At 41.7% G+C, this 23228-nt stretch overlaps 1 protein-coding gene across 4 annotated transcripts in view; it reads left to right on the forward strand.

Moving 5' to 3' along the window:
• Nucleotides 1-23228, forward strand: part of TMEFF2 (transmembrane protein with EGF like and two follistatin like domains 2) — a 1019708-nt gene that overhangs the window by 978751 nt on the left and 17729 nt on the right. For 2 of the 4 annotated variants that reach the window (XM_068244856.1, XM_068244855.1), the window contains exon 10: nucleotides 4108-4173. The exons of the other annotated variants lie outside the window; for them this stretch is intronic. In XM_068244856.1, coding sequence (XP_068100957.1) covers nucleotides 4108-4171 — 64 coding nt within the window. In that variant the 3' untranslated portion in view covers nucleotides 4172-4173. The remainder of the gene's footprint in view (nucleotides 1-4107; nucleotides 4174-23228) is intronic. 4 annotated transcript variants of the gene reach the window in all.

The raw sequence follows: 23228 nt of genomic DNA on the forward strand, positions 1-23228 counted from the left end.
GGTCATTCACTAACTCCTCCCATGTAGTTCTAGGATGCTTTTTCACCTTTCTCAGATCCATTGACACCCCACGAGGTGAGATCTTGCGTGGAGCCCCAGAGCGAGGTCGATTGATGGTCATTTTGTGCTCCTTCCATTTTCGAACAATCGCACCAACAGTTGTCACCTTCTCTCCCAGCTTCTTGCTAATGGTTTTGTAGCCCATTCCAGCCTTGTGCAGGTCTACAATTTTGTCTCTGACATCCTTGGACAGCTCTTTGGTCTTTCCCATGTTGGAGAGTTTGGAGTCTGCTTGATTGATTGATTCTGTAGACAGGTGTCTTTTATACAGGTGACTAGTTAAGACAGGTGTCCTTAATGAGGGTGACTAATTGAGTAGAAGTGTCTAACCACTCTGTGGGAGCCAGAACTCTTAATGGTTGGTAGGGGTTCAAAAACTTATTTCACTCAATGAAATGCAAATCAGTTGCTATCTTTTATTTAAGGTTATTTTTTAAATTTTCCTTTTGATGTGCTATCTGCCACTGTTAAAATAAACCTACCATTGAAATCATACTGTTCTGAAACTTTTCCTTTCTTTGTCATTGGACAAACTTACAAAATCAGTGAGGGGTCAAATAATTATTTCCTCCACTGTATATAAATTAAATCAAAAGATAACTTAATCCCTGCTAAGGCAAAGGATAGAAATGAGAATGCTATTTCAGGCCAGGAAACTCATTCTTTCTGCCTGGATTAACCCAGTCCCTCCATCTGTATTTTTATGGATAACGCAACTCAATTCATATTTAAGATTAGAAAAGGTGGTTTATCAGCATAAATTCGAAAAAGTGTGGGCTCCCTGGCTAGACACTCCTGGTCTTCCTTACCGTGCACTCATTATTGATAGACTATTTATGGCAGGCAGTTGAGTTGTTATGGTGGAGTTCATTGATACTAATGTTGTCTGTCGTGGCTTTCTCTATTTTCTCTAAAGTCCTAATGGCTGTCTGCGAGTTAATGAGCTTCTGTTCTGTTTTTTATACTTCTTGTCGGGTCACCTGTACAATTCTTACCCTTGTTTTGTACATCTGCTGCTGCTGTAAATTTTTGTTTTTCTCCGTAAAACTGTTGTTTTATAGATTTGCTGTTTTGCTTTAATAAAGGCTGATTTTTTTTAAAAAACAAGGTTACAAATGAATGCCCAAGTCTGGATTACACTGTAAAAAATAAGTTTAAGATTCCAGAGGCATGACCGTTCAAGTTGTAGGAAGAAGACAAAGTCTCAGTACAACAAACAATACATGGGTATTAAGCATGCTAGATAAATATAGAGCTGTGCTTTCATCTTTTACTTAATTCAAGATGTGTAGTGAATTAAAAAAAACAATTACTGCAGAGAGTCTCAACATTCAACTTGTTTTAGACATGTAAGGGTTCAAGAGCAGAAAACTTAGGGCTAACTCAAAAAATATTATTGGAACCTCAGAATGATAATATATTTAAGATATATTACTAACCTAATCACAAAGCATCATTTCAAAATAGACAATACCCTTTGAATACATTTTCTAAAGAAAGACCCTGTTCCAGTTTCACAAGCTCATTCAATAATTCTTAAGATAGCCACAATCTCTGGAGCATTTGCAGTTTACAATTACATATTTTGGTATATATTTATACCCAAGGCATTCATCAGTCTGGTAGTGATGTTTGCTGCTATCCTTAGTCAGCCTTGCGTTTACCTACCCAGATGACAAATAAACTATATCGTTATCATGAGACTGAGAGTTTTTTTTAAATTGTGGCCATGCTATCATTGACTTATTTAGCAGAGTTCTTTAGTGCATTTCCTTGGTCAGAGTTTTGTTCTGAAGAGTAGGAACTTAGGCCTAATGCCTAGTAAAAGCCAAAAACAAAAACTTCAATTCTGAAATCTTTGTTGACCAACTCCACTTATTTTAATGCTGAATACTCATCAAGTTGAAGTCTGTGGTTTCTGTTACCCTTGGTTTTCAAAGTTCTGAGGAAACGCAGGCTCTAGAATGTCAAGAGGGAGCAACTTCAAATCTATTAGATGTACCAATCACTAAACCAGTGACGCTAACCCTAAGACAGTAAAGGAAAGTGCAGTTGTGAAAGTCACACTGAGGTCTCTAAAAACTTACTGCATGGCTTCAGGTTGGACGATCCCATCTAGAATTTGGTTAGTCCAAACCTCTACACATTCAATTTCTAGTTTAACTGGAATAATTGGAGGACGTCTGTTGACAAGGGGTGAGTCAAAGTAATGGCTGTTTCGGAAGCTTTGTTGTCTTATAGTGTTTTGTTATTTAATCTAACCTGAATGATAAACTTTCTTAAAAAAAAAAAAAGAAAGAAAGATTTTTTTTTTTTTTTTAAGAAAACCATTTGCTTTCCTAAATAGACAGTTGTCTCAAAAAGTACACTGATTACTCACATGAGAATCATCAGCAGTCTATGAAATGAAAACAAAAGTTTCAGATGAATCTATGTAATTGTCATCCATAATTTTACTCTTTTGAAACACACTGTTTTTAGATGTAGAAACATTTAAGCCTTAATTTCACTTAAATACACTGTGTCAGAATCATTCCAAACACATTTATATTAAGAACCTTTAGTTATTTTGTGTCAAAATTAGCTTTTCAAGCGATAATAAATGAAGTAATACCCCTAGTTTCCTCTTTTATCTTCTCCCCACAATCTTGAATAAAGTAAGTTGCTTAGAATGCATGTCACAAAAGCAGGAGAAATATAAATTTAAGGTTTATCACGATACAGGTAGTGCTTGGTTTGTGAACAATTGACCTATAAATGACCTGTCATTACAAAGGCTCCCCCTGTCGTGTGTTCCTGAGCCAATGATGGAGACTCAGACCATAGTATACTTTCCCAGACTCGTGTAGGATGTAGGATGTGAGTTAGGGAAGACACTGGTGGGCACAGAATAGAATACACAAAGCAGGCACAGGAAGCACAAAGGGGGGCACGGGTGGTACAAATAGGGGCACAGTGGGAGTAGTGAAGCAAAGAAGGGACACAGAAGGAACAAAAAGGCCACAATGGAGCATTGGAGACACAGAGAGGGCCAAGGAGGCACAAAGGGGTCAGAATTGGTCAGTAAAAGCACAGGGTGGACACAAAACGCACAAAGGGGTCACAATGGGAACAGGGAAGGTACAGGGGACACAATGGAGGCAGTAGAGGCACAGATAAAAAAATGTGGCACATGGGGGACACTGGTGGCTCAATGTGGGCAGTGGAAGTACAGAGGACAACAGAGAGGACACAATGGGAGCAGTAGAGGCATTGAGGGGGGACGGGTGATAGAAGGGGGGTACAAATGAGGGGGACAGTAGAGGCACAAAGGGAGACAATGGTGGCACAGAGGAGGGCTCAGTGGAACACTGGAGTCCCAGAGGTGGCACAGAGGAGGACACTGAAGGCACTGGGGGGGGGGGGGGGGCACAGTGCTCTGACTTGCAAACAAACTCAGGTTAATTACGAATCTATTGTCGTTATCTTGTTCGTTAACCTGGGACTATCTGTAATGATAATGTGTGTTTTTATTGGACTTTGCTCTGGAAAGGATGCAAACCTTCTAAAAGGACATGCTCCTTAGAAAACAATTTTCTCAGTCTCTAAGAATCATTAAACAAGATGAGCAGGGGTTTGAAGTTGAGTTGGTGCTAACTCCATAGAGAATAGTTCTCAAACAGCCTTTTTGTTTTCAATCTCAGCCTCAATAAGTTCTGTCTGCTATTGTGCAGTCCTGTGGTTAAGCATGCGGTCTTAAATATTTCTGTAACTCTTTCAATCCATTCCACAAAACCTGCACCCCCATGAACACACAAATATATATACACACACACATTTGTCTTAGATCTCATGTGTCTACTGGTGTAGGACACCAGAAAATATGAAAATTTATCTTCAAATTGTTCTGTTCTTTGAGTCCATCAGACAGTTTTCCCTCTAAAAAGTCCATTTGGATCATCGTTACAGGGCTTGGTTATCTCAGGTGGTGTTTTGAGGGAAGGGGACTTTTATTAGCTGAAACATTTCTGACTGGTCTAAATGTTATTGCTTTGTATGTCCTGTCAGGTACTGCGGGAGGGAAATCCCCATATGTGTGCTGCCTACAGACTCAAAGAACAGAAAGTTTTAAAGGTAAATTTTCATATATTTTCATATTTTTAAGTTATTACTGGAGCAGCAATTATTGGCATATTCATAAGCTAATACATTGTATCAATAATGTTAATGATTATAGCACTGTATTTTTAACCTGGTGCTCTAATATTAAAAAGTAATATTATTTCCCCCCATTTTTTACATCAAATTTTTCATCCATTTCCACGTACTATTAACTAATCAACTCATTTAAAATAGCTTAAAGTGGACCCAAATAAAAAATACAAGATTTCAGAAATAAAATCTATTTTCTAAATTATAATAATAAATAGCAGCCTTTTTTCAGCTGCATGATGACAATTATAAAATATTTTACATTTATTGGAGGAACCCCTCCCTTCCTTTCAAATTGCCAGGACAAAATCCGGCAAACTGGTGAAGTAGGTGGTGTCTGGCAATGGAGGAATTGCTAATGGCTGCCACCTGTATAATCCTAGTTATGAAAAGAGAAGGGTGAAAAGCATCCACTGAAATGCTCATAGGCTTGAAGGAGGGTTTATTTATGTCAGAGTGGTGCAACTCAATATTTTTAATTAAAAAAAAATGTTTGGTTTGGGTCCACATTAAAGCGGAATATAACCCTGCATTTCAACTTTGCTCTAAAACATTATTTACAGTATATTATATGCAACCAGCATTTTTTTTTACTAGACCAGCATTGGAAGGGTTACACAGGGCTTTAAAGTTCCTTTAGATTTCTGCAGACGCATCCGAAGCTGAAAAGAGATACATTTTGTTTACAGAAATGTATCTAAGTGTTGAATGACTCATCTCTCTGACTGAGAAGGAGCTTGGAGGACTGCCAAAGAGTGTGTAACTGTTTATCAATAGATACATAGAATGTAACAATCTGAACCTCTGCATATCTCTCCACGGAACTTGAAACGTCTGTGTTTAACCCTTCCAATGCTGGTCTAGTAAAAAAAAAATGCTTTTTGCATATAATATGCTGTAAATAATATTTTAGAGCAAAGTTGAAATGCAGGGTTATATTCCGCTTTAAGACATCAAAGTTCTGTTTCCGAGTCACTATTTTCAACATGCATTTTCAAACAAATTCAAAGGCACAGTGGGGTGGTATAAAATTCTGTTAAATCCATGATATATCCATATATTTTTTAGAAAAAAATCTTTATTTTTTTATTTATTGAAAACAAAGTGTAATTATATTTTATTCTCAATGGGTAGAAGTTAGCAATCATGTACAAGATAAGTTTTTGGCCTAGAAATTTTCATTTATTAGCAATAGGGTGCAAACGATAATCTAAGCCGTTTTCTCATGTTTTATATACATGTAACTTTATTAAAACTTTTCAGGAAAATCACTAACTTCAGAATTTTTTTTACAAAATGGTAATATGGGCAATTAATGACTGATATAAAGTCATTCAATGTACAGTGTTATCGGTGTGCGTAATAGCATTGCTGCTGTACATTAAATGAATAATCAGAAAAACAAAACTGGATTTGGAGGTCTTGGCACCTTAGAGATATTGTTTGAACATAAATCAATAGTCTTTTGGGCTCATGACCATCATATGGGGGTTAAAAATGTTTTTCAATAGACTGTGTTAACTTAATCAGATATACCTGAAATGTGATTGCTATCTTATTGTTTGAGTAAACTTGCGAGCCAATGAAAAATCTCCTGCAAATGTCACAATTTACAAAATGTATGTTTCATTAGTCATAATGTTGGTAATTGCTGTTTTGACTGAAAAATATTAGTACATACAATACAATGGGCTTGATTCAGAAAAGGGTGCTAAGTGTTAGCACGCCAGTAAAAAGCCACTTTGCATGTGCTAACATGCTTTGCACGTGCTAAGTAGTTAGCACATGCAAACTACTTAGCACCGTAGTTAGCACTTGTAAACTATTTAGCACCGTAGTTAGCACATGTAAACTACTTAGCACCCTAGTTATTAAAAAAAAATCAGTGTTTATTAAACAAAGAAAAGGAACATATGACAGAATATGCAGTGTAGCAGTGCGCCTCCTAACTTTTCCAACAGTAGCTTCAGCATCAATTTTTACTGTGGAAGATGAGAGCTATTGTTAACAATAATATAATGGACGTCACATAATATATAGAGCTCAGATTGAATTTAAATTTCCAAATATTCTATCTTTTACAAGATCATAATTAGCAAGACCAGGGGTATCTAACCATGGAGCTTAGCACCCGAGTTAGCATGGTGCTAAGTAGTAGTTTGCATGTCCTAACTATGGTGCTAAGTAGTTTGCATGTGCTAACTACGGTGCTAAGTTTGCATGTGCTAACTACGGTGCTAAGTAGTTTGTATGTGCTAACCACTTAGCACCCTAGTTAGCACGCCCAAAGCCTTTAGGCGTGCTAACTGGGTTAGCACCATTTACTGAATCGAGCCCAATATGTTTAAAAATTCATGAACATACATAGCATTAACACATATTGCTTTTTGCACCATGTTTCACCTTTTATCATTGTTTAAATCAAAATCAACAGGAAGAAATTCCACTGGTCAATGCATAGACCAGTGATCTGCAAACTTGGCTCTCCAGCTGTTAAGGAACTACAAGTCCCACAATGCATTGTGGGAGTCTGACAGCCACGGTCATGCTTTATAAAGGCAAATGCATTGTGGGACTTGTAGTTCCTTAACAGTTGGAGAGTCAAGTTTGCAGATCACTGGCATAGACCAACAGAAAATCCCGGAGGAAAATTCAAAGATGCTTTTTCAGGAACTTTGCATACAGCTACAATATCAGAGAGAAGGAAGCTGTGGCACAAAATATCTTTGGATCTGCCACTGAGGTTCCCCATTCTTCTTTGATCTGATCCATAGAAATCCTCCTCAGGGAGGATTCTCATTCCAAGTGAAGATGGAAGATTGAAGTGCTAAAGTGATATGTGAACCAACACATCACTTAAAGTCAATCTTGTAACCCTCATTCAATTAGTTTAGCATGCGGAATAAGATTCAATTTATGGCTTCTGCACAGGGCAGTATATTACCCATAGACAATTGAGAGTACTGTTGCCATGGGTGCAAAGAACTATAATTGAACCGTCAGTTTTGTTAATTCTTACATGGCTTAAAATTGAAACTAAAAATGTAAATATAATTTTTAATAACCGTATGCAATTCTCTTCTACATGTCAGTAACCCCTACCGCTTTCAGGATTTTGAAGGTGCTATTAAATATTATATATAATGTTATAGTCAAACCACTGCTGTTTTGGCAGCTTAAATATGCTAAAGAAAAATCTGAACTAAAAATGAAAAGTAAAAATAAACACACACACGTCATAATTACCTCCCGTGGAGTCTACCCAACAATCTCCTTCTCCTCTTCTGAGTCCTGTTTGTCCACTGTGATTGATGGAATTTTCTATCCTCCATTTTAAAAATAGCAATGACCCTGTAACAGCTTCCGGGTCAGCACACTGTAATATCTCCAACTTGAGCCATAGGTTCATGACCTCGCCCTTGCCTGGCTCTTATGAGTATATTTTTACTCACTAATAGCATCACAAATGTTTTTTCTCAGTATTAGGCATTGTATCTCCAGGGTCATCTTCCTTTTCTTTTGAGATTACTCTCATTTTTGTAGATATTATCTTATAAGTACTTTTGTAAAATATGTTAGTAATATTTGTGTTGTTTAATTATTTTGTTTAAAGGCATGTTTTATATAAGTGTAAACAAGGTTTTTCATGATAAGCAAAATGCATGGCATATCAGTATCAATTGAGTGTTTGAACCATAGGTACATTTTTGTTGGACAAAATGTTCCTCTAACTATGTTTCAGCCGAGATATAACTCTAACCTTCTTCTAAGTGGTTCAAAAGCTATGCTATGTCCACCTATTTGCTTAACTCCAACCTGTAATCTCTGTCTAAAGGTGGCCACTAATGGTCCAATTTCTAGCGAAAAATAATTTGAGCGATCAGACATTCTGATCATATTGGTTGTAATTAATCTCCGTTGATGGGCACAATTGATTACTAACTATTATTAAAAGAATAGTCACCTGATTGGATTTTCATTGAACCAAAAATTGGATTTCCTTGTTGGTCGTGATAGATGGGATGCAAAGAGTGTTTCGTTGATAGTGTAGTGAACGATTCCACTTCAGATCAGAATGATCTGATCGCACAAATGATTTTTCGCTAGAAATTGGATCCTTAGTGGTCACCTTAACTATCCATACCTTTAATCCTGACTTACTTGCAGCTCTATTATTATTACTGTGTCACAGCAAATGTCATTTTTTCCCAACATAAACTAAATTAAAACAAAAATATTGCACCAAAAAAAAATTGTTTTTGATATGTGAACCTTTATGGCTGTGTTTAAAGGTATTGTTTGTGTCCACAAGCCATCTCCTACAGGATTTAGGACACTAACATAGACTCAATGCTGCTGTTTCATAGAAATACAAAAATTAAGTTTTCATCTTTTAAATGACATCTTGGACATGAAGCATGCAGGGATTAAATCTGCAATACAGAAATATGAGCAATATGTTAAAAATGGAAATTATAATGGCAAAACTGGAACCTAAAAACAAGTTGATATAGATACTAAGTCAAATCCAAAACATTTTACAAATATATAAATATATATTTAACAACATAATGTTCTCCACTGTGCAGCAGTAATTCCCAAATGTGTATCACTCCAAGGCAGTAGTTAAGAAAACCTTGAAGCACTATTATTGAAAGATCACCGTCTCTTTCATGCACACTTCATTTTTGATGACAGCCCTTCCACCAGAATGGAATGAAGAGACCAACTGCCATGTTTCACTTCAAAGTTGACAATTGAGTAACATAGTGTATTCACACATACACACACTAAAATTATTCACCACCTCAAAGGGTCTTCCCATAGGTCCAAAACTCACTGAAGCTGTAGATCTTTATTACAAATGGTCTAATTCTTCATTGAGAGGATCTGAACCCTCTCTGGCCTCACTTCCTCCACACCAGTCCTCCAGAAAAAGTATCCAGCAGATCTCTGTTACAATGATTTACACTTTAAGAACAAAGAATATTGGTAGATATTAGCAATAATTTTATTAACGAAAGTGGGCACCCATTTTTCTTTGCGCCCCTATTTCATGCACACGATTGGTGTGGAGAAAGCCAGTGAGGCAGAAGGGAGCCAAATCAGCTCAGTGCAGAATAAGACCTCTGTAGTAGGGGTCTACAGCTTTGGTGAGTTTGGGAACTTTAGGGAGACCCTTAGAGGTGGTGGATATTTTAATCTTGTGTGTGAATACACTTTTTTACACAGAGTTGTGAAGTAAAACACAGCTGTTTCTCTCTTAACTTCATTGTGGTTGTATCATGGTCATCAAAAAGGAGACTATAGGACTTCTAGCAGACAAGGCAGGGAACTTGGGAACTTGGTTTGCTTCTGCATTTACACAGAAGACAACTTTATTTTGTAATAGAGTTGTATTTTTTCAGTCTTCCACATTCAACATTAATTGCCTCATGCACGAAGAAGCACAGTTATAACTAAAGAAAATCCAGAGAGATAATGTAACTAGCTCAGATGGGATCTATCCTCAGGTGTTAGGAGAGTAGACCCAGCTATTGATAGCCCACCGTCTCTTATTTTCTGCGACCCTCTTTCAAGTTGGTCAGTTCCATAGGACTGTACAGCAGAGGTTTTCTTATTGTTCAAAAAGGGGAAAAAAATAGATCTGGAAAACCATAGACCTGTATGCTTAACATCAGTTGTATGTAAACTGGAGATATCGTAAGACATGTTATACAAACTTATATAGCACAGAGTAATCCAATTTTACATCAAAAAAAGTCTTGTATGACCAACATGTCCAGCATTTATGCAGCATTGAATGCGTATCTAGATATTATACAAGCACTAGGCATGATATATGTGGACATTGCAAATTGGATTTGACACTGCTCCAACAAACTAGTGTAGAAACTGAGGATGCAGGAAAATATGTGTTTGTGGATAGAGAGCTGGCTAAGGGACTAAAAAAATTAATTAAGTAAGGGGTCCAGTTCTCTTTAATTTAATTATTAATGCCCTAGTAGTTGGAATACAAAGCAATACAACCAGCTCTACAGATGATAGAAAAACTTTTACTATATAGTTTAGAAATGGGGGGTTGAAGGCGCCCTCAAAGCACAATTTGTATGACAAGAAGAAGAAATGAAGGTAACGTCTACCAACGAAACATGTGTGTATGTATACACAAGGTCGCAGGGTAAAATAATGGAAAAATGGGGCACTTAAAATGAAAACGCATTTCTCGGTGTAAACCGCTTCATCAGGTCGAGTAATATGCCTTTAAGAGAAAAAATAGACAGGGCACTCAAACACATAACATCTCTAATTATCCTACATCAATTCATAAACAGTGTGTAAACCTACACTATGTACACTAGACATATTATCATTATTTTTATTATTATTATTTAGTATTTATATAGCGCTGACATATTACGCAGCGCTGTACAGTGTATATATATATATATATATATATATATATATATATATATATATATATATATATATATCTTGTCACTAACTGTCCCTCAAAGGAGCTCACAATCTAATCCCTACCATTGCCATATGTCTATATTAGTGTAAGTACTGTAGTCTAGGGCCAATTTTTTTAGGGGGAGCCAATTAACGTATCCGTATGTTTTTGGAATGTGGGAGGAAACCGGAGTGCCCGGAGGAAACCCACGCAGACACGGAGAGAACATACAAACTCTTTGCAGATAGTGCCCTGGCTGGGATTCGAACCAGGGACCCAGCGCTGCAAGGCGAGCGAGCTAACCACTACGCCACCGTGCTGCCCATGTAAGACCAGATACATTGATATGGTAAGACAACATATCTATATCAAACATATATCAAACCTGTGACCTGTGACCTGTTCATAAACATGAATGTATTAAATATCAAAAAACTAAAAACCATGTTGAAAATGTTGAAGTTGGATAAAAGGGTTCTGATAAGGAAAAAGGACCCAAGGGTAGCCCAAATTAGAAAGGACACTAGGTCAATCAAACAATACATAAGACTCTGAGTTTAGTATATAAAAATCATAAAATCAAACAAACATTGAGGCACTACTCAGCTGACTAAAATTAGAAAAGTCCCTTAATTGAACCATTAAAAATTAGCATACAGGGATCCCGAATTCAAGCATTAACCTCCGTAAATGGTAAGTAGATAGTGTATCCCCCCATAATAATGAGCATGGAATATGTAGGGGTCCCACCTGAAATGGTAAGGTGGCAGGGTTGGTGGGCAATGGTAAGGCAAAGGGAGGCTGAGGAGAGGATGTGTGGAGAAAAGATACGTGGCAGGAGTAATGGGACAGAAATGGATCGTTCCTAAGAAGTAAATTGTAAGCCAGAGGGTTCACCTACCTAAATCAATAGTTCCCCGAGATCGGGCGCCTGTGACGCCGCTGGAACATAATGGAGGCACGGTGGGTGACGTCACCACACCTCCCATGTGATGCTCTGTGAGCGTAGGGGGTGTGCGTATGGGCAGTCCCTGGGCAGTCCCGTCTCCTGGGTAACAGGAGGTGGGGCCGCCTCTCTGAGAGCCTTGGCTGCGGCCGTGAGCGCCCCGTGTGTGCGTCTGGGCTGGTTCTGTCTCCTGGGTAACAGGAGGTGGGGCCATCTCTCTGGGATCTTTAGCGGCGGCCATATTAACGAAGTCGCACTGGAGGACATAAAAAGGCTAGGGGAATCGTCGCCCCTTTAGAACTGACAGCATAAATACTAAAAAATAATATAAAAATACAAATAGGGGCTACGCCGGCGAATAATGGCTGGAGGCCGCGCGGATAAAACAGGTGTTGGGGACTCCCACAGCTATAGACTGATAAATCATAAGTGTAAACAGTTTGCATATGAATGCACATAATGGTGTTTCAAAGGCGTGCATGAAATGTATATAATTAGGGGAGAGGGTTTGGGCTTCTGCACTCCCCTTAACCACTTCCCGACCGCCTAACGCACAGAGGCGGCCGGGAAGTGGAGCCCTTAAGGACCGGCTCACCCACAGAGGCTGCGGTCCATTTAAGGGCATGGGCGGAGCGATCGCGTCATCCGTGACGCGATCCTCCGCCGGCGCCTGTCACCGCTCGCTCGCCGCAACATCCCGCCGGCTATACGGAAGCGCCGGCGGGATGTTAACCCCGCGATCGCCGCATACAAAGTGTATAATACACTTTGTAATGTTTACAAAGTGTATTATACAGGCTGCCTCCTGCCCTGGTGGTCTCAGTGTCCGAGGGACCACCAGGGCAGGCTGCAGCCACCCTAGTCTGCACCCAAGCACACTGATTTCTCCCCCCCTGCCCCAGATCGCCCACAGCACCCATCAGACCCCCCCCCTGCCCACCCCCCAGACCCCTGTTTGCACCCAATCACCCCCCTAATCACCCATCAATCACTCCCTGTCACTATCTGTCAACGCTATTTTTTTTTATCCCCCCCCTGCTCCCTGCCCCCTCCTGATCACCCCCCACCCCTCAGATTCTCCCCAGACCCCCCCCCCCAGACCACCCCCCCTGTTTACTGTATGCATCTATCCCCCTGATCACCTGTCAATCACCTGTCAATCACCCGTCAATCACCCGTCAATCACCCCCTGTCACTGCCACCCATCAATCAGCCCCTAACCTGCCCCTTGCGGGCAATCTGATCACCCCCCCCCCCACACCAATAGATCGCCCACAGATCCGACATCAGATCACCTCCCAAATCTATTGTTTACATCTATTCTCTCCTCTAAACACCCACTAATTACCCATAAATCACCCATCAATCACCCCCTATCACCACCTGTCACTGTTACCTATCAGATCAGACCCTAATCTGCCCCTTGCGGGCACCCAATCACCCGCCTACACACTCAGATTGCCCTCAGACCCCCCCTTATCAATTCGCCAGTGCATTAATTACATCTGTTCTTCCCTGTAATAACCCACTGATCACCTGTCAATCACCTGTCAATCACCTGCCAATCACCTATCACCCATCAATCACCCCCTGTCACCCCCTGTCACTGCCACCCATCAATCAGCCTCTAACCTGCCCCTTGCGGGCAATCTGATCACCCACCCACACCATTAGATCGCCCGCAAACCCGCCGTCAGATTACCTCCCAAATGTATCGTTTACATCTGTTATCTTCTCTAAACACCCACTAATTACCCATCAATCACCCATCAATCACCCCCTATCACCACCTGTCACTTTTACCTATCAGATCAGACCCTAATCTGCCCCTTGCGGGCACCCAATCACCCGCCCACACGCTCAGATTGCCCTCTGACCCCCCCCCCCTTATCAATTCGCCAGTGCATTAATTACATCTGTCCTTCCCTGTAATAACCCACTGATCACCTGTCAATCACCTGCCAATCACCTATCACCCATCAATCACCCCCTGTCACTGCCACCCAACAATCAGCCCCTAACCTGCCCCTTGCGGGCAATCTGATCACCCACCCACACCAATAGATCGCCCGCAGATCCGACATCAGATCACCACCCAAGCGCAGTGTTTCCATCTATTCTCCCCTCTAAACACCCACTAATTACCCATCAATCACCCATCAATCACCCCCTATCACCACCTGTCACTGTTACCCATCAGATCAGACCCTAATCTGCCCCTTGCGGGCACCCAATCGCCCGCCTACACGCTCAGATTGCCCTCAGACCCCCCCTTATCAATTCGCCAGTGCAATATTTACATCTGTCCTTCCCTGTAATAACCCACTGATCACCTGTCAATCACCTGCCAATCACCTATCACCCATTAATCACCCCCTGTCACTGCCACCCAACAATCAGCCCCTAACCTGCCCCTTGCGGGCAATCTGATCACCCACCCACACCAATAGATCGCCCGCAGATCCGACATCAGATCACCACCCAAGCGCAGTGTTTCCATCTATTCTCTCCTCTAAACACCCACTAATTACCCATCAATCACCCATCAATCACCCCCTATCACCACCTGTCACTGTTACCCATCAGATCAGACCCTAATCTGCCCCTTGCGGGCACCCAATCGCCCGCCTACACGCTCAGATTGCCCTCAGACCCCCCCCTTATCAATTCGCCAGTGCAATATTTACATCTGTTCTCCCCTGTAATAACCCACTGATTACCTGTCAATCACCTATCAATCACCCATCAATCACCCCCTGTCACTGCCACCCATCAATCACCCCCTGTCACTGCCACCCATCAATCACCCGCTGTCACTGCCACCCATCAATCAGCCCCTAACCTGCCCCTTGCGGGCAAACTGATCACCCACCCACACCAATAGATCGCCCGCAGACCCGACATCAGATCACCACCCAAGCGCAGTGTTTCCATCTATTCTCTCCCCTAAACACCCACTAATTACCCATCAATCACCCCCTGTCACTGCTACCTATCAGATTAGACCCCTATCTGCCCCTAGGGCACTCAATCACCCGCCCACACCCTCAGAATGCCCTCAGACCCCAGCCCTGATCACCTCGCCAGTGCATTGCTTGCATCTATTCCCCCCTCTAATCACACCTTGAGACACCCATCAATCACCTCATGTCACCCCCTAGCACACCTACCCATCAGATCAGGCCCCAATTTGCCCCGTGTGGGCTCCTGATCACTCGGCCAAACCCTCAGACCCCCTTCCGATCACCTCCCCAGTGCATTGATTGCATCTATTTTCCCCTCTAACCACCCCCTGAGACACCCATCAATCACCTCCTGTCACCCCCCTAGCACTCCTATCCATCAGATCAGGCCCAATACAACCTGTCATCTAAAAGGCCACCCTGCTTATGACCGGTTCCACAAAATTCACCCCCTCATAGACCACCTGTCATCAAAATTTGCAGATGCTTATACCCCTAAACAGTCATTTTGAGACATTTGGTTTCCAGACTACTCACGGTTTTGGGCCTGTAAAATGCCAGGGCGGTATAGGAACCCCACAAGTGACCCCATTTTAGAAAAAAAGACACCCCAAGGTATTCTGTTAGGTGTATGACGAGTTCATAGAAGATTTTATTTTTTGTCAAAAGTTAGCGGAAATTAATTTTTATTGGTTTTTTTTCACAAAGTGTCATTTTTCACTAACTTGTGACAAAAAATAAAATCTTCTATGAACTCGCCATACACCTAACGGAATACCTTGGGGTGTCTTCTTTCTAAAATGGGGTCACTTGTGGGGTTCCTATACTGCCCTGGCATTTTAGGGGCCCTAAACCGCGAGGAGTAGTCTAGAAAAGAAATGCTTCAAAATTACCTGTGAATAGGACGTTGGGCCCCTTAGCGCACCTAGGCTGCAAAAAAGTGTCACACATGTGGTACCGCCGTACTCAGGAAAAGTAGTATAATGTGTTTTGGGGTGTATTTTTACACATACCCATGCTGGGTGGGAGAAATTTCTATGTAAATGGACAATTGTGTGTAAAAAAATCAAACAATTGTCATTTACAGAGATATTTCTCCCACTTAGCATGGGTATGTGTAAAAATACACCCCAAAACGCATTATACTACTTCTCCTGAGTACAGCGGTACCACATGTGTGGCACTTTTTTACACCCTAAGTACGCTAAGGGGCCCAAAGTCCAATGAGTACCTTTAGGATTTCACAGGTCATTTTGCGACATTTGGTTTCAAGACTACTCCTCACGGTTTAGGGCCCCTAAAATGCCAGGGCAGTATAGGAACCCCACAAATGACCCCATTCTAGAAAGAAGACACCCAAAGGTATTCTGTACGGAGTATGGTGAGTTCATAGAAGATTTTATTTTTTGTCACAAGTTAGCGGAAAATGACACTTTGTGAAAAAAACTATTAAAATCAATTTCCGCTAACTTGTGACAAAAAAATAAAAACTTCTATGAACTCACCATACTCCTAACGGAATACCTTGGGGTGTCTTCTTTCTAAAATGGGGTCATTAGTGGGGTTCCTATACTGCCCTGGCATTTTAGGGGCCCTAAACCGTGAGGAGTAGTCTTGAAACAAAAATGACCTGTGAAATCCTAAAGGTACTCATTGGACTTTATGCCCCTTAGTGCAGTTAGGGTGCAAAAAAGTGCCACACATGTGGTATCGCCGTACTCGGGAGAAGTAATACAATGTGTTTTGGGGTGTATTTTTACACATACCCATGCTGGGTGGGAGAAATACCTCTGTAAATGACAATCTTTTGATTTTTTTACACACAATTGTCCATTTACAGAGGTATTTCTCCCACCCAGCATGGGTATGTGTAAAAATACACCTCAAAACACATTGTACTACTTCTCCCGAGTATGGTGATACCACATGTGTGGCACTTTTTTGCACCCTAACTGCGCTAAAGGGCCCAAAGTCCAATGAGTACCTTTAGGATTTCACAGGTCATTTTGAGAAATTTCGTTTCAAGACTACTCCTCACGGTTTAGGGCCCCTAAAATGCCAGGGCAGTATAGGAACCCCACAAATGACCCCATTTTAGAAAGAAGACACCCCAAGGTATTCCGTTAGGAGTATGGTGAGTTCATAGAAGATTTTATTTTTTGTCAAAAGTTAGCGGAAATTGATTTTAATTGTGTTTTTTCACAAAGTGTCATTTTCCGCTAACTTGTGACAAAAAATAAAATCTTCTATGAACTCGCCATACTACTAACGAAATACCTTGGGGTGTCTTCTTTCTAAAATGGGGTCATTTGTGGGGTTCCTATACTGCCCTGGCATTTTAGGGGCCCTAAACCGTGAGGAGTAGTCTTGAAACGAAATTTCTCAAAATGACCTGTGAAATCCTAAAGGTACTCATTGGACTTTGGGCCCTTTAGCGCAGTTAGGGTGCAAAAAAGTGCCACACATGTGGTATCGCCGTACTCAGGAGAAGTAGTATAATGTGTTTTGTGGTGTATTTTTACACATACCCATGCTGAGTGGGAGAAATATCTCTGTAAATGGACAATTGTGTGTAAAAAAAATTAACAAATTGTCATTTACAGAGATATTTCTCCCACCCAGCATGGGTATGTGTAAAAATACACCCCAAAACACATTATACTACTTCTCCTGAGTACGGCAATACCACATGTGTGGCACTTTTTTGCAGCCTAACTGCGCTAAGGGGTCCAAAGTCCAATGAGCACCTTTAGGCTTTACAGGGGTGCTTACAATTTAGCACCCCCCAAAATGTCAGGAAAGTAAACACACCCCACAAATGACCCTATTTTGGAAAGTAGACCCTTCAAGGTATTCAGAGAGAGGCATGGTGAGTCCGTGGCAGATTTCATTTTTTTTTGTCGCAAGTTAGAAGAAATGGAAACTTTTTTTTTTTTTTTCTCACAAAGTGTCATTTTCCGCTTACTTGTGACAAAAAATAATATCTTCTATGAACTCACTATGCCTCTCAGTGAATACTTTGGGATGTCTTCTTTCCAAAATGGGGTCATTTGGGGGGTATTTATACTATCCTGGAATTCTAGCCCCTCATGAAACATGACAGGGGGTCAGAAAAGTCAGAGATGCTTGAAAATGGGAAAATTCACTTTTTGCACCATAGTTTGTAAACGCTATAACTTTTACCCAAACCAATAAATATACGCTGAATGGGTTTTTTTTTTTATCAAAAACATGTTTGTCCACATTTTTCGCGCTGCATGTATACAGAAATTTTACTTTATTTGAAAAATGTCAGCACAGAAAGTTAAAAAAATCATTTTTTTTGCCAAAATTCATGTCTTTTTTGATGAATATAATAAAAAGTAAAAATCGCAGGAGCAATCAAATAGCCCCAAAAGAAAGCTGTATTAGTGACAAGAAAAGGAGCCAAAATTCATTTAGGTGGTAGGTTGTATGAGCGAGCAATAAACCGTGAAAGCTGCAGTGGTCTGAATGGAAAAAAAGTGGCCGGTCCTTAAGGGGTAGAAAGCCCTAGGTCCTCAAGTGGTTAAACGGATGGGAGGTAAAAAATTTATATAAATGAAACCAACATTGTGGAATGGTTCCCCAGACTGCAGGAGTGTGTTTACCCCTCTTTTTTGGTACACACCTGGGGATACGGTGTAGCAGAGTAAGGTAGTGGTGTGGTTGGCTCCATTGAAAATCTTCCCATGGATAGTTACATAAAAAACAAATTACAATTTATGCATAACAGAATCATCACATCACAATTTATGCATCAGAATCATTATCACTAAAACACACAGATATAGAAGATCCTAATAGTTCATAAATCATAATACATTATCAAAGATCATAGAAACTCTCAAAGTGTTTGGGAGTCCATTCACATTGTGCATTTTCAATGGGACCATTCACATAGAATAGAAAAACTAAATTTGAAGTTTGAATTCAGAATTCAAACTATACTGGGAGGAGTCCCACTCAGTGGGTTCCACATATTTGGATATGTTTGTCCCCTAATGTATCAATAATCGGAAGACTATGCCTATCACTGATCAATTCATGGCCCCTGGTACACCCTTGGTTATGACCAGGATCCATATTACCTAGGTAAGTGTAGAGGGATTAACCCTCTCGGGTATCCTCTCGTTAGTGTCCTGAACAAATGGCTGGGATCATACAAAACAAAATATCTACAAACATTTGCTAAGTGCTTATAGGTTCCCAGGATGGAATAGAGTAATATAAAGATTCCCATGGTATGGTTTAATGTGAGTCTTAGACAAGACTCACTAGATGAAAGCAGAGGGCCTGGGACTTTGGACATGGAGTCAGTATTCCAGTCTATGATTATTCTGAAGCTGAGCACTTTCCTGTTTGCCATATTATAGGTTAAGTTCTAAGCATATGTTTAATGCATCAGGTTGCAGGATGCCTAGTTTAAAGATCCAGAACATTTCTCTTTTTTTCAATCTGCTCGTAAGGTTTCATGTGGATTCCGGAACCTGTTCTTTGAGGCAGATTCTTGTTCCTTCTATCCGTTGGTCATGTAAGGATTTGTAATGCCTCGACAGCCCATGCTTGAGGTAACCATTGATGATGTTCCGTCTATGTTGACCCCATCTTGTGCGCACCTGCTGTGTTGTGCGTCCCACATATTGTAAGCCGCAGGGGCAGGTCACCAGATAGACCTGCCAACTGGGCCCTTAGATTTTGGATCTGCGGTTGCAGATCCGATACTATAGCTTTATGTTTTTCTATTATGCATTCCATCTTCCCTTTAGAGCATCCTTCTAAGTAATTATACCAGTCGTCCGTAAATATGGGACCGTCTGGAAAAGGTGAATCCGTAAGGTCTCTAATTTCCTCATCGATATAAGTACCGTATTTTTCAGAATATAAGACACACTTTTTCTCCCCCAAAACTGGGGGTGAAAAGTCAGTGTGTCTTATATTCCGAATATACAAATATAAGATGAAAATCGCAGCCTTACTGTTAATTGACGCGGCATTGCATATCATCCACCACGTGCTCTGCTGCTACTGGTGTCCGCCACGTGTTCTGGCCGGCTTCGGCCAGCTTTGCTGTATGTTCCCCCATGCTTCGGTCGGCTGTGGCAGGCTTTGCTGGGCGCAGTGTCCCCCACATGTTGCCTGCTTTGCTGGGCTCCTTGCCTGGCTCTGCGATAGGAAAACATTGCCCCCGCTTCATTAGAACGGCCTGCTGCACTGACTTATGGCATTTCCCATCCTCCTTTGCCTGACTGTAGTCACGGGTTGCCATTGTGATGCAAAGCGCTGGTGACGCGATGCAGAGGTGGCACCTCCCCCCCTCGCCGCTATGATTCAAGAGGGGAGGAGGCGCCACCTCTGCTAATCACATCGCGTCACCGGCGCTTTGCATCACCATGGCAACCCGTGACTACAATCAGGCAAAGGAGGACAGGAAATGCCATGAATCAGCGCGGCGGGCCGTTCCAATGTAGCGGGGGCAATGTTTTCCTATTGCAGAGCCAGGCAAGGAGCCCAGCAACATGTGGGGGACACTGCACCCAGCAAAGCCTGCCAAAGCCGACCGAAGCATGGGGGAACATACAGCAAAGCTGGCCGAAGCCGGCCAGAACACGTGGTGGACACCATTAGCGGCAGAGCACGTGGTGGATGATATGCAATGCCGCGTCAATTCACAGTAAGGCTGCGATTTTCATCTTATATCTGACAGTAAATGTTTCTTATGTGGCGGGGTAAGGTTTTTACATTGCAGAGCTGGAGGTCACCATGGCAACCTATTGAAGCAGCGCTACACAATGTTTTTATATAGCATGTAGTAGAGTCTACATGCAGGGATCTCTTTTGAAATGCCACCCCTATTCCTCCTATAGGCTGAGAAGGCTCCCCAGGGAGAAGATACTCCCTACCCCCATGTCACACTGTGATGAGACTAGCAGCAGCATCTAGTGAGTGAGAGGTGAGAATATACAATATGCTGCTGTTTAGTGCTTATGTAACCCCACAGCAGATCACTACACTGGTATCTAGACTGAATACACTAAGATGAGGGATATGACAGCACCTGATGAAATATTTTAGGAGTCTTTTTGGTTCAGAATCTTTTTTTTCTTTCTTTCCCTTCTCTAAAACTAGGTGCGTCTTACAATCCCGTGCGTCTTATATTCCGAAAAATACGGTAGTCTGCATTTCAATATCAGCTGCATTAAAGAACTCAGTCTTCAATAGTTTCTCAAGTGAAAAGAAAAGTGGACTTAAGTCTGGAACCTCTCGTTCAGCATCAGTTGATTCAGTCCGCATTAGAAGTACATGGATCCGGTCTAAAGTTACATCTTTTGAATTGTTCGAACAGTAGTACTCGTGGTAGACAACGGTCGTCAAGTAGATTCATCTTTTGTGGGATATGTTTTTGTTGGATATGTTTTTCTCTCCTATTTGGTCTTCTACTGGTTGGATTTCCTGTTGATGGATGTAACACCTGGTTGCACCGTAGGTCTAGATGTATGCTGGAAAGGTAGAGAAAGGGAGCGGGAAGACACTGGGAGCCCAGACTGGTGTATTATCTCACCCTTAATAAATCTAAGTTAAGAGTAATCATGGATACTCACAAACCCGGGTTGCACATGAGGCAACCAATCTGTGTCCGTGTCCAAAGACGACAAGGGCAGTGTCAATTTTATCACCAGATACTCCAACCAACATAACATCATAATGAAAATTCTGAAGAAGCACTGGCTCCTGTTACGAGGAGACCCTTTGTTGAGAACGAGCCTAACCAACAATCCAAGATGCATCTATCGAAGAGCAAGAACACTTAGAAATTGTCTGGCACCAAGCATTCTACGGGGAATAGATCAAGAAAATACAGAAAAGAGAACCGATGGTCAACAAGGCCGCATAACAAGCTGTTCACAAACAAAATGCCTGTTTTGCAATACTATCAACACAGGTGCAACCTGCTTTGAGTCTATGAGGATGGGAGAAACACACTCCATCAAACATAGTATGGACTGCTCAACTAATTTTGTGATCTATCCTGTGACCTGCCCCTTACAATATGTGGGCCGCACAACACAGCAGGTCCATATAAGATGAGGTCAACATAGACGGAACATCATCAATGGTTACCTCAAGCATGGGCTGTCGAGGCATTACAAATTCCTCCATGACCAACAGATAGAAGAAACAAGAATCTGCCCCATAGAACAGATTCCAGAATCCACACAAAACCGTACGAGCAGATTGAAAAAAAGAGAAATGTTCTGGATTTATAAACTAGGCACCCTGCAACCTGATGGATTAAACATATGCTTAGAACATAACCTATAATATGGCAAACAGGAAATTGCTCAGTTTCAGAATAATCATAGACTGGAATACTGACTCCATGCCCAAAGTCCCAGGCCCTCTGCTTTCATCTAGTGAGTCTTGTCTAAGACTCACATTAAACCATACCATGGGAAGCTTTATATTACTCTATTCCACCCAGGGAACCTATAAGCACTTAGCAAATGTTTGTAGTCAGGGATACTCATCCGGATTTTGGATATCCGGGTAACCCGGATATCCAAACTTTTTTCAGGTATCCGATTCGGATTCAGATTCCGGATTTCTGTGCAAATCCAGATAGCTATCTGTGGATATTTGGTCGCATACCCGGATATCCACGGATATCCATCAGATATCCGAATCCGAATACTGTAACTAAGGAGATGACATCATTGAGCCAATCAGAGGGCTCCCAGCAGAAGCCCTAGCAACCAATCACAGAGGGGAACTCTGGCCACCCCCCCCCCCCCTGTATATAAAGAGGCGGCCATGTTGAGGGAACTCGTACTTGCTTTGTAACTGCACACTGAGAGAGACACTGCAGCGCTGTTTGGCTAAAGCAAGTGCTTTCTATTGTGTTAAACCCAGCGTTTTTGCACATTAACACCTGTACTATAACACTGTTTTATTGTTGTTTAGCTAGTAGTTTTTTGTATTGTGATTTTAGTTAGTGTGTGTGTCTGACTGTGACAGTCTCTGCTGCAGCCTGCAGCAGCTCTGCTAGTTAAGTGTCTGTGTCTGTGTGTGCTGTTTGTGCACACAGGCCAGACCTGTGCTATTGCCTTAGCTACAGTATAGTTTAGGGCATTGGGATTACTGTATTATTGTGTATTTATTTAGTACTGTAGTGCTAGTTGTTAGAGTAGTACAGTGTCTGTGTGCTGCTGACTCTGAGTGTCAGTGTGTGTGACAGACTGTTAGTGTGCACACTGTGTTCTACTCTGCTGTCTGTCACTCCGTGCAGATTCATTCAAGTCCAACACCAATTACCCTGATTTCAATAAAGTGCAAGTACCCCACATCCATCTGGTTACATCATCATCACACAAACTTGCACTGTCTGCTGGCACTGGCAGCCGGGGGAAGGGCATCAAGGCCAAGAAGAGAGGGAACATTGCTGGCACCGTCACCACCAGCAGTTCTGCTGCACCGGTGTCCATTCCGCTGCTAGCCACTGACCGTGGACGCACTGGCCGCCCAGCTGAGAGGGGGAGTCATGCTGCAGATGCGCAGCAGCGTGTAGCGGCCATTTTTCAGCAGGGTCGGCGCC

This window comes from Hyperolius riggenbachi, chromosome 7, assembly GCF_040937935.1.
Source record: "Hyperolius riggenbachi isolate aHypRig1 chromosome 7, aHypRig1.pri, whole genome shotgun sequence".
Lineage (NCBI taxonomy): Eukaryota > Metazoa > Chordata > Amphibia > Anura > Hyperoliidae > Hyperolius > Hyperolius riggenbachi.